At 45.8% G+C, this 12,536-nt stretch overlaps 2 protein-coding genes across 2 annotated transcripts; both read right to left on the bottom strand.

Annotated features, from left to right (window-relative positions):
* Positions 1-2,349: 2,349 nt before the first annotated feature.
* EV420DRAFT_1480112 (uncharacterized protein) lies at positions 2,350-2,664 on the bottom strand (the record flags this gene model as incomplete). The annotated part of the gene is made up of 1 exon (XM_060469644.1): positions 2,350-2,664. One exon carries the CDS (start codon positions 2,662-2,664, stop codon positions 2,350-2,352), a length of 315 nt encoding a protein of 104 aa, XP_060330221.1.
* Positions 2,665-10,681: 8,017 nt separating this feature from the next.
* EV420DRAFT_1480111 (uncharacterized protein) lies at positions 10,682-12,045 on the bottom strand (the record flags this gene model as incomplete). The annotated part of the gene is made up of 3 exons (XM_060469643.1): positions 10,682-10,749; positions 10,794-11,399; positions 11,613-12,045. The coding sequence occupies 3 exons, from the start codon at positions 12,043-12,045 to the stop codon at positions 10,682-10,684; spliced, it is 1,107 nt and encodes a 368-aa protein (XP_060330220.1).
* Between the last annotated feature and the right edge of the window lie 491 nt (positions 12,046-12,536).

Raw genomic sequence — 12,536 nt, 5'->3', positions numbered from 1 at the left:
CATCGCCACGAACACCATGAGCCTGATTGGCCAAGACTTGGCCCATATTTTTGGCATGGGTTTTGCTGGTTCAGACCACTCTCCTCTCGACATAATTCAATGCAGACATGAATATCAGGACCCATCAGCTTCAAGGCCGCTATCACAAAAAAATCAGCGTGCACAAGGATTACAGACTGGCAGTGCACTCACCCAGCAGACGAGGTTGGCACACATTTCGTCGCTTGCTCGTCTCAAACTAATGAATCGATGTTGCAGATACTTTCTGATCTTCGAAGCCATAGCACATAAAGCTGTTTGCGTCCGGTGGCAAAGCTCTCGCAAAAAAGATTGGCATGGCTTCTATTAGCCAAAGTGCTCGTGACTGTCTATACCTATCATTCAAGGCTACATAACCAGAGCAGTCATTTGAGATAAGGCCACCATAGTAGCCTATCTCGACCACCTTCCAGCCTGCCATTCAAGTGCTACCCTTTTACACCCCATCTGTTCTTCGCAGTGAATGACATGGCGACCGTGTAATATGCGAAGACACAGCACACTTTGCCTGATTCTACATGGATATCAATACCAGTCATTTCGAAGCTCAAAGATTTCCATGTAAACTTCTGTCAAACATCCTATTATGTACCTGCCCGCCTGCGGTACTTGGTGGCCCTCCCTCACAGTGGCAAAGCGTGCCTACTCTATACCAACATTTCAATACCGCCAGCCGGAGGAGAATTGTGGGGAAAAGACAGACATCGTGTGCGTTAGCTATATCAACCCTCGCCTGCAGGCTTGCCATCTATAGCTTACAGTGCCAGGAGCTTGCAACACTCTTACTTTCACAGAGATGCGACCATCTTCCATTGCTCCATGGTTTGGTCCAAGAAGCACTCCACAGGCTCGTATCACTTTGCTTGATTGGATGTGGATACCAATACCAGTCGCTAGGACATTGAGACCCATATCTTGAAGAACAGAGGTTTCCATGCAAACTCCTGCCGAGTGATTCTATTCCGTGGTACTTGCTAGTCTCCAATGGTGGCGAATCATGCTTACTCGGTATGGATATCCCATTTGAGGCAGACGACTTCTCATGCACGAGTGCTGTGCGCATCTCGCTCAATGTTACAGACAGTGTCTGAACCTGGTATATTTTCCACCCCAAACTATCTGCATCGAGGTTGCCTGGCATTGATGCTATCGCCAAAAGGATCTGCATAAGATGACATGGAGTATCCCTCGGATGCACTATTCCCATCATCCGAGTCTTCTCTACCAGTGCTGTCATCCTCTAGTGTATCTCGATGCAACATGGCTCTCTCTTTCCATGCTCATATCCACGCTTTCCAGCTCACCTTCTCCAGTGAAGTAATTGATGCTTCTGTTCCCTTCCATCCGTTCTTCCTGGCCGTAACGACAAAAATGAAAGATGGAATGACCCCATAGACGAGACCAGACAGAGCTCTAAGGTTGGAGACACCAGAGGGAGAGGAGGGAAAGAAGTTGTAGGGGAAGATGCGAAAGAGAGAGCCTTGGGAAGATGAGCATTCGAAGGAAGTGAGGGTAACTTTGTTACATGGAACAGGCTATGTGTTTCGCATAAAGTGCTTTTCTGGCGTGGTGTTTTATTATGGCAATTCATTCTCTTTGTAATTAGGATTGGTCTCTCATCCGAATGGAGGACGACCTCATTGCAGTGCTCCAGACAATTAACATGGGGAGAACTGGCTCCCAGCATTGATCTCTTTTTCATTCTCTAGCATCCTTTATTCATACTGGATTATACACATGGATCGCTTTACGGACCAACAAATTATATCATAATGGTGAATTTACTGGGACTTTGTGATGGTACTGTGATGGGAAGTCAGCAGTAACAGGCACACGAGAGTTAGATGAAGCAGAGAGTAGTCGAACGGAGGAAAGACCAGGTGAAAAGAACCTCTATTCGAGTAGTTCTAAGGAGTACGTAGGAGTATTTTAGGTCTTATATACGAGTAGAATAGGGTCTAATCTATAAAGAGAACATGGCTAAAGTAAAAGGAAAGGCAGGATAAGTAATAGAGATGTGGGATCACTGCAGTAAAGTAAAAGAGTAGAATAGTAAGTAGGTAATGGTAAAGATAAGATAGGGATAAAGAGAATGAGAGTACCGGCACGACGTGCCAGCACGAATCTCCTACATATGCCCTCCAATGCTTTCACAAAAGCATCCTGTTACGCTTCGATCTAAGCCTTGTTGGCGTCGGTGGTGGTAGGTGTGTCCATTTCCATGGCATTGGAAGGAGGAAGTGCATCGTCTGGAATGGGGGACAAACTGGGGGGTCCAACGACATGCAGTGAATATCCCGTATTGAGTCTCTAAGCCTCGTGCTTTGAACGATTCTCTTGGCAGTGCTTCTTGGCTTGGTCGACACGATCCCTGCGACATTGCAAAGCAGAAGCTTCTGCCCACACAGCACGGTTTACCATAGCCCACTCCTGGTCGCTCAGTACTTGCCCTGTGGGTCCTGCTGGTGAAATTTCGTGACCCCCCTGCTCCTTGGCCTTCCATTTGAGTGGTACTGGGGGAAAAATCTCCTCTATGGTGACACAAATGTCGGATAGTACTTCAACATTCCCTCCACATTGAACAGGAAAAGCGCTGGGCATCTCCTCATTGTTCCATCTGGCCATGAATGACCTGTATCCTGCGGGCTTGGCTCAACCCTCGGGAATGTCACCCTTCACCAAGTGATTCACATGTTTGAGGTACAGGATGACTTGCTCGCAGTGGTATCCCAAAGGCCCATTCTTGGTCTTCAGCATGATGAAATATGGGCCGCACGAATGAAGTTCATCAACACAGGGAGAGGGGGCATATAGAGAGTTGTGGATGGAGATGTGGAGGGTGTAAAGCAAAGAGTCAAGGTCGTCGAGAGTTTGAGTAAGTTGCCGTGGAGATAGGTGGGTGGTATGTATGGAGGTAACATGAGAACGGGCTGCATTGAGGTGTTGATGGATGGGAGGAGGGCAGGGAAGTGAAGCCAGGCAGTGATCCGCAATATAATCCCTCGAATGCATCACCCTTTTATAACCTGAAGGTCCCACACCATCCCGAATACCCGACAAAAAATTTTTCTTCATCTTCCCACCTTCCGAAACCTTGGGGCCATGATCAATATGAACAGCCCCTAGGAAAAACCCAGGCTCGTCCTCCGATGATCCTGAGCCCTCCTTCAATTGATTCACTGATGCAACACCAAGCATGTCAAAGTAGTCCTGTAGGGCAGCTAGGCCCTCCACATCAGCTAGCGGCATCCATGTGCAATCCCTGGATGCCCATTCCACCTGAAAAATGGCTCGCACTCCTTTGCCAACATGAGAGAGAATACTGGAAACCTTCCATTCCTTTTCCAGAGGCTCAGTCAAGCCAACCTGCACATCTGACTGACCAGGGAACAGCCTGGTCATCATTAGGGACATGTACGCGAAGCAAGGATGCATGGAAAACGTTGTGCACACCATGTCGTCTGAGGTCAGCCAGGAGATCGATCTCGTAAGAGCCATTTCCAAAGTCCCAAGCAATCCTGTAGGGTCCAATGAACTTTGGGGCCAACTTTCATGCCAACCCTTTAGGTAAAGAGATGTTTTTCATGGATAGGTACACAAGGTTACCAAGAGCCAAAGGTGACTGGCGACGATGTCTATTTGCGTTGTGCATTTGCTTTACATGGGCAGTCAAAATGCTATCGTGAGCAGCCATTAGTGCAGTTTTAATAGTTTCAGCAAACTTATACACACCAGGGAACTTGGCATCAGTGGGTGAATTCCAAAGCATAGACCAGGGAATCCAGCCATTATTCAGAAAGAATGGCGCATAGCCTGTTGACTCAGAATGAGCACTATTGATAGCAAATTCAATGGCTGGCAACTTCACAACCCAATCTTTCTGATTCAGGGAAATACAGTTGCGAATCATCTGAGTGATTGTTCTATTCACGTGTTCAGTAGAGCCATCAGATTCAGGATGATATGTGCTGGACATATGAAGATTAACTCCCATCAGCTTGTGGAGGTGAGTCCAGAAGTTGCTCGTAAAAATCACATCACGGTCACTTATGATATTCTTGGGCAGGCTATGGTGCTTATATACTTCAGAGAACACAAGCTTGGCAACCTGCAGAGCCTTGTAGTCAGTCCGAGAAGAAACTAAGTGCACCATACCGGTCAGAAGGTCTATGAACACAGAGATACTGTTAAACGAACCATCCCTGTTCGAAGACTCAGGAAGAGGACCTACAAAGTCAAAACCCATTGACTCCCAAGGGAAGGTCGGCACCTTCAGTGGGTTCAGCAAGCCATACGGCTTCTGATTAGTAGGTTTACTCTGTTTACACGTTGAACAGGACTCACAATAGGCCCAAGTATCCCTCGCGATACTCTTCCACCAGACATGGTCTCTGAGGTAGGCCAACGTCCTTGAAGATCTGAGGTGGGCCACCAGAGAGTGAGCCTCACTGATCACAATCTCTCGTAAATCACGTTCATGTATGCAAATGCTCTCTAGGATGCAGAGGAGCTTGTGACCTCCCTCGCGTAGGTAAACTAGTCCATTCTCCACTGAAAAGTTCTTGAAGTGGGACAGAGAGGCCAATATTTTGGATAACAGTGTATCACCAGGGCTGTTGTCTCATATGATTGGCAGCAAGTCGATGCCTAGTAAATGTGAGGAAACGAGGCCAGTGAGGGACGACAGTGAGGAACTTGCTAAGGTTGTGTCAGGGCCTGGCACAGCCCCAGCTGCTGGTAACTCCGAATCCGGTATAGCCAGGTTTTGGATCGGGCCTCGTTGCTCAAGTGGCTGTGCAGCCACATTTCCACCGATGTTCAACGTTGATGGTCCCATGTCAGGCTTGCCCTCCGCTTCAATGCTGCCATCATCAGACGAGGATGACCCCATGTCATCACCACTGTTACTGGGTGCTGCAGCCCAATCCCCAGGACCCTCTGAAGGCCTTGGGCTGTGCAATACAAATTTCTTGCCTGCCATATGCTTTGTGAATGCCATGGATGACTCGTTGGCACGGATCTTTGGTTTCAGCATCCATTTTGGCTTCGCACCAGAGCCCATACGTGTCAACATCATAGTGTTCACCTCAAGTCGCATCAACACAGGTGTAGAAACATCAAGGTCACTGGGATCGGTAGGCGGATGATCCTCATCATGTTGAGGGAATTCAGAGGGTGCATGGACAGTCCCTAGAGACTCGTTGGAGTACAGATGAGATAGGGCATCCGTGAGTATGTTCTCAGTTCCGGGAACGTATACTACCTCAAAGTCAAAGTCCAATATCAACTCCATCCACTGAGCTTGTCGTCCAGACAAGTTTCGCTGATTCAAGAGGTGAATGAGTCCTTTGTGATTGGTGTACCACTTGAAGTGACATCCCAACAGGATGTCTCGATGTCGCCTCATTGTCTCAACTCCCGCTGATACACCTGGTATCAGGCTACCCATAGATTTTGCGATTTTACATCAGTTTATGCAATCTACAAGCAGTACAGAGAGCTACAGTGGAGGCTTCGTGCTGGTAGCTAAATACTACATAAAGAATGAAAGCACGGCAGTACAGAATGGACTTAGAAACGACGTCTCGAAGAGTCAATTCTACCAGCCGTCAACACGCCAAGCTAAGCCCTACCTAAACAAGACTATTACAGTCAAATCTCGGGGACTCGTCTGTATGGAGTATAAAAACCAAGAAGTTGAAGAATGGAATGAACTAGATGCCTCATCGCTTTGACGAGTAGAAAGAACCTGTCAAGAAAAATTGCTAAGTCGAGAAACAGATCAGCTTTCGAGATCAACTCAGGCTAGGAAAGGAATAACCTTGGAAGAATGAATAGCTGCATTGGGTACCGAGATGACCGACCTTGATCGCGCAGTGATCAACAGAATATAATCTCGGACCTGCAGTCGATCGCGATCGGTGGTTACATCCTCGAGATCCTGTGCATACCACAGTATTCCATACATACGGCACGTGGCAAGCCTTGCAGATGGAAGAAGGAGCACCCATGGACTAGTAGGGCACTCCTCAGCAACAGAATAACCCAGTGCAGTCGTGTCAAATTGAATAGAAACTATGGAATGGCGCGATACTTGTAGGATAGTGACTCACCGTTTGTATTAATTCCAAAGCTCGTACCATAATTACTGTAGATACGGGCTCCTATACCTAGAACACAAATCATATAAATTAGCAGCAACTAGATGCATAATGGAAGGAAAGCATTCCCCCGCGTTTGTGCTAGTAGCCTGTATAGCTACCTAATCAATCACTGGTTTTATTGCATATCCTCGACTGAAGTGAATTAAGTTACCAAAGTCAACCCATAAGGATGACTACAGTAATCTAGAAGAGTTAAGTAGGAAGTAGAGCCGTCCCTGCATTTGCACCTTGCTAGTTAATTGAACTGCTCCATGGACAAAGGCCTCGTGCTCTCTCTCTCCGAGATTAGCAATCTAGATGTGCTGAGTTGACTTTAAGTCAAAAGACCTCATCTAGTTGAAGTAAAATAAACCCTAGAACGCTTTAAGTTCGAACAATTGTCGAGTTCAAGGAACTCCAGAGTCTGTGTACTCTTTGCAAGTCTTGTACTTGAAGTCAGAACCTGAGCGTTCTTTGTAGAGTGATTTTGCACTCTTTGTAGACCTCGGAGTCTTTGGTTGTTTGATTATTTGAAGTGTCCGCTAGAAGCTCTTCTAGACGACGTCAAAACGAGTATAACTTGCTCAACTATACCTTTCAAAACAAGTTCATAAAACCCCGCTATTGCGGACTAGTGTACTTTGTGTAAAACACATTGAAAGAAGAATTGAAGTTGTTTTCAGACAAAATCCCACTAGGTTATCTAAATCTAAGTACATCGTGAGTGCTTCTATCATACTCACCCTTGAACTTATATACATTGGTGATAGTGTGTGTGTGTGTGTGATTTAGTATCTAGATTGACGATCTAGATGCTTGTTTCATTTGTGCACTGCCCGTTACCAAGCACATCACCACGAACATTTCCTGTTCGTGCACTGGGTAGTTCTGTTGCGTGGAATTCAACTTGGCAGAGAAAAACACAGCCACCTTCGCTCTTTTCCAGTCTTCACCCTGGCTTACGATGCCTGCAATTCTGGTACTGCTCGCGTCAGTAACCACATTAATGGTGGGTGCCTCTCTTGAATAATCAAGGGGAACACGATGATTCCCTCGCCATCGATGTACATATTCTTTGACTTGTTCAAAGGCTCGTTGATGTGTCTCAGTCCAATTCCAGGGTACAGTAGCTCCAGTTAGGGTGTGCAACACCCCCATGGGAACACGTACGTGGTCAATATTGTCTGCAAGGTATCCGACCGAGCTGAGAAACCCACTGAGAAGCTCACAGTTCATCGGTACCTTCCAATTCAAGACAGTATCAACCTTAGAAGGGTCCATCTTGATGCCCTTGTCATCAATGATGTGTCCCAAGACGTGAAGTTCCTTGGGCAAAATCTGGCACTTCTTCTCGCTCAGGTATAGTCGCTGCTCCTGAAGTATATCGAATATGATCTCACAATGCTTCGTGTGTTCCTCAATAGTATCCGAATATACAATGATATCATCAAGGTATACATCCATGAAGACGCCGATATATGGCGGGAACAAATGATTCATCAAAGCTTGACATGTAGCAGGTGCATTGCAATCGCCCTGTTGCATTACGAGACTCATCATATTCCCATCAGGTGTGGTTACTGCTGTGCAATCGAGGTGCTCCGTGATTATGCAGATCTGTTCATATGCTGCCTGCAAATCGAATAAGGACCAATACCGTCTGCCTGCCACTTGTCGGAGAATCCCATCAATAGAGGCTAACGGTGCTACCATCTTATGTGTGTTGGCATTTTGCTCATGCAAGTCAAATACAGTATGTAGTTCTGGCATATTTTTTGGTTTATTAGGTTTAAAAATGCATAACATTGGGATGGTATTCCGAGCTGTGGTGACTTTCCATCACCCCGTGGTAAGGTAATCCTGTTTCTTCTGTATCCATTGGCCAAGCAATGGCTCAGGGCACTTAGATGGTCTCCAGTGGTACATTTTGCTTTCATCAATCAGAGGAATTTTGTGATTGACAGGCCTGAAGGGGGGGTAGTGGTGCCTTTGCTGCATCATCAAACAGTCCTCGGGCTCGAGCAGATTCCAGGATGATGTTCTGCACATCAGAGATGGCTTCTTCAGCCAATTCCACGGATCGTGATGCTAGCTCACTAACATTGGACCCTTCAATGGATAAGCTCTCCTCACTTCCAATATGGACTATGTTCTCATTCATCCCCATAGTGACTTTATGCTGAAATAGGAATGGGGTCCCAAGAATGATATCGTAATTTCCAAGGTTTGCGATGTCAAAGTACCTACGTTCATCAATTCCTTGATATTGAAACCGAGGCTTTGTGCCATAATTAATTTTCGAGCATGAACCCTGTACTGCAAGATGAAGTGAAATTGGTTTCTCAAGCTCAATTTTCTTCAAATTTAATTGGTCTGCCAAGGTAGTTGACATGAAGTCAGACAGCAAACCTGAATCAATGAGGGCCCTAGCTTTATTCCCTTCAATGAAAACATCTACTACCATTGGCTTTGGGACTAGCTGAGTAAAGTCACGAAGAATACCCACATTGCGTTGGATAGCAGTAAGTTTGTCCTGTTTGTGACTCACATGTCCAAGATACAGGCTGGCTAGTCTCCTGCAGGGTTTATGTGAAGAATCTTCTACATACCCACCCTCCAAGCCAGTGAGACCAACTTTCCAACCAGACCAGCAGCAGGTACGCAGTTGTTTCTTCTCCCAATGTTGAACCCGGGCTAACCACCAGTTGTAGAGTTGGAACTCTGGGTGCAAAGCCGTAGCCCGAGGTAGACAAAATTCATGACCAAGAGCACGATCCCTTACACGAAAAACGTTCAGAGACTTGTATGAAACAGTAAATCTCCTGGCCAGACCATGGAACCCATCATTAAAGCCATCATCCAGGTACTCTTCTATGAATGCCGCTGTCAAGTCCTTACTGAGTGGAGGAGGAAGCTCCACAGAGGGGATACTATACGTATGGATAAGGTACATTCAGTACCATGACACCATGTCGCCATACTGAACAACGTCTGCAGGAATCAACACCTCATCCTGCTCATCACGGAATGTATCAAACAGCACAAACTTAACGTCGTTAGTTTGGTACATAGTAAACCATGGACTCCCGCCCTCCATTCCCTTGCAATCACTCAGCTCGAGTGTATCCAGCCAGTTGGTCTCAGCATTCATACACCAAGTCCACCATTCATCCAGCATATCGCCCATTGGTCAGTTGAGCCATAACTCAGCCTCAGTAGGTGCCCAAGCTCGCATGGGGGGTGAGTACAATTCAGAATCATTGAGCTCCAACCCAATATTATTTAATTGAAAGCTCGTTGAGCTCTCTGCAACTTTAGACAGACGATCAGCCTCCTTCAACTTCAGCTGGATGCTTGCTGAAGACATTGTAGGTGGTTTCCGATGACCAGGGGGCCCAGACTTAGATCTAGATGTGATTGAGGTACCTTCAGGGCACTGACGAGACACATGGCCCAGTTTTCCACATCAGAAACACTTTCCTTCAGCCAGGTACTCATCCTGTTGTCTTTTGTTGAGATGATGCTCATGCCAAGGTCCCTTCTTATCCTTCACAGGTTTTTCCCAATTACAAACAGGGCCTTTACGAGGGATGCCAGATAGTTCACGCAGCTCATCATTGAAGCTCTGACGAGTAGGCTTGGGAGTATGATCCTGTCTCAAATGAGGTATGTCATTCCATTTATTCCATTCAGTAGTCTCATTGGTATGACAGTTGTTTGCATGACAATTATGCTCATAGTCACCATGGGCTTTGCCCTCCTCCATGTCATGAGATATATCCAAAATCTCAGCCATATCAATGATTTCCACCCAAGTATTGACTTCCTTGTTATAAAGATGATGACTCAACTCCCTTCTAAGGTCACATCGCAATCCATACCACAAACGAAGCACCTGTGTTCGTTCAGATTCATCTCCAAGCATATGATAGTGACATTTTAGCTCATGAGCATATGCATGTACATCACGACTCCCTTGGAAACACTGTCTGATCTTGCGATGAACCTTAGCTCGGAAATCATGAGGAAAACAGTAGTTGAACATTTCCCAGAAAAAGGTATTCAGATCCCATTCATTGTAGTTCATACTAACACTTTGGTCATAGAAGTCTTGTGCCTTTCCTTCGAGGTAACATGAAATCTGGAAGACTTTGTCCTCATCCTTAATCCTTGCCATTTTCAGGTACTGTTCACATTCTTGGATGAAATATGCAACCAATTTCGGATCATTGCTACCATTGTACGGGGAAGGAGGAATGGGTTTCTCCCATGTTGTACTGTCTTGTGAGTGAGAACACAACCGGCATGAAGACCTCTTCCATTTGTGGTGGTTCTTCTTACGATGTCCATTTTCAGAACCAGACTCATCGCACAAGTGAGAAGACGATGATGAGGAGGAAGAATCAGGATCATCAGGATCCTCAGTAGATATGGCAGTCCCTTCTCCAGCATCTGACTTTTTCAATACTCGTCCCAGGTAAATATTAGGAGCCACTTGATCAGCTGCGAAAGCTGGTCCACTCTGAACATTCGGTGTATCGCGATGCTTGCTGCCTCGCATGGCATTCTGTGCAATGCCAATCATATGCTGCATATCGATGTGAGGGTTACCTATCACATTATTGGAACCTGACATTGGAGATTGACCTCGCAATCCACCATGATCACTAGCATTCAGACCTGAAGGGCTTGATGACTTGGAATTTCCCTTCTGGGAGCCCAAAGTTGTGTCCAACATCTCTTCAGACCTGACTTCCTCCTTGATCCTAACCTTCTTTACAGGTTTTGAGATTGGGGTGCTTGTAATTGGCAGAGTAAAGTTAACGGTGTCTCTGGGAATCTCTTCCTTGGTTATGGGGGTTGAGGTCTCAGCCTTCTCAGGTTCTACACAGGACGAAGTACCAGCTTGATTATCAGAGCGATGCTTATGCGTCTTCAAGTTCCAAGCTCTAACAACATCCTCATAGATTGCCTTCTGTACTTCAGGATCCTCATCCTTCAGGAAGTCCAAGTTTTCCCAAGCACAGCATTGGTTTTCAGGATCTAACTCCTCATTGCTAATCCCAGGGATACCTGTATCATGGAATTCACGGACCTTTCCCTTATTCAATGAGGGCTTAGTTACAGGTACATCTGTCTTTTGACCATCGTCATCATCAGAAACCAAATTATTTCCTGTTTCTAATGCTTGAGCCATAGCCTCAAGTTGAGCTGCTTCTGCGGCAGCCTCTCAGTCTAACCGGACTCATTTCGGAATATTGAGGAGTTGCTTCTCGAAGTGTTTCTGATGCACATCGTGAACAAACTTAACTGTATTGTCAATAGCAACCTTTTTCTCATCCGAATCCAAAAGAACATCAAATCTATTTTTTGAGCTAGTGCTAAACCCAGTGGGCTTTGAACTGGGGTCTGGGGAAGGGGTACATCTACCCTTCATCTTCCCTACTGTCTCCCATCCCTCAATATCACTAGGATGGAGAACTACTGAATCATCCTGTAAATCAAGAAGATCCACCTCAAATGTGGTTTGAAAACTCGCAGATATCGGCTCATTCGCAGTAACGCGACTGCCATACTGGCTAGGAAGGTCAAAGTCCTTGGATGCAATGGACTTCTCCTTCACAGGCCAAGAAGATAATCCCTTCTCATTGATAGAGACAGAGCCCAAGCTTCTCACGCTGATGTCAGGCATGAGGCTCGCAATGCTAGTAAGGGGGCTTTCCATGTCCCCCAAAAGGTCAGCATTATTTTTAGATTGAATAGACGGCAACTCAGCAGAAACGGCAGGCGCCTTTTTATTGCCCTGAACCAGGAGCCCCTGAGCAAATGGAGCAACCCCTTTTGAATGGGTAAACAGTGCCATAGATGCACAAGTGAGAAGAAAAAATTGAAGCGAGTTTAGAGAGGTAGAAGAAGCAAGAGGTTTGGAATTTTGGAGTGGTGAGGCAAAGTCATGCAGAGATCCAGGTGATCAAGCCAGAGGGTTCCAATCGATGAGGCCTTGCCAGTAGGGCTTTTTTGTTTTTTGAAGTCAAGGTTTGTTGAATTTGAGGTTCTTGTAGGTCAAAAATATGTGATGGTACTGTGATGGGAAGTCGGCAGTAATGGCACACGAGAGTTAGATGAAGCAGAGAGTAGTCGAACGGAGGAAAGACCAGGTGAAAAGAACCTCTATTCGAGTAGTTCTAAGGAGTACGTAGGAGTATTTTAGGTCTTATATACGAGTAGGATAGGGTCTAATCTATAAAGAGAACATGGCTAAAGTAAAAGGAAAGGCAGGATAAGTAATAGAGATGTGGGATCACTGCAGTAAAGTAAAAGAGTAGAATAGTAAGTAGGTAATGGTAAAGATAA

The sequence above is a fragment of the Desarmillaria tabescens genome, assembly GCF_030435595.1.
Source record: "Desarmillaria tabescens strain CCBAS 213 chromosome Unknown EV420scaffold_19, whole genome shotgun sequence".
NCBI classification, from domain to species: domain Eukaryota; kingdom Fungi; phylum Basidiomycota; class Agaricomycetes; order Agaricales; family Physalacriaceae; genus Desarmillaria; species Desarmillaria tabescens.
The sequence above is the reverse complement of the archived record's forward strand: the minus strand, read 5'-3'. Positions and strand labels throughout refer to the sequence as shown.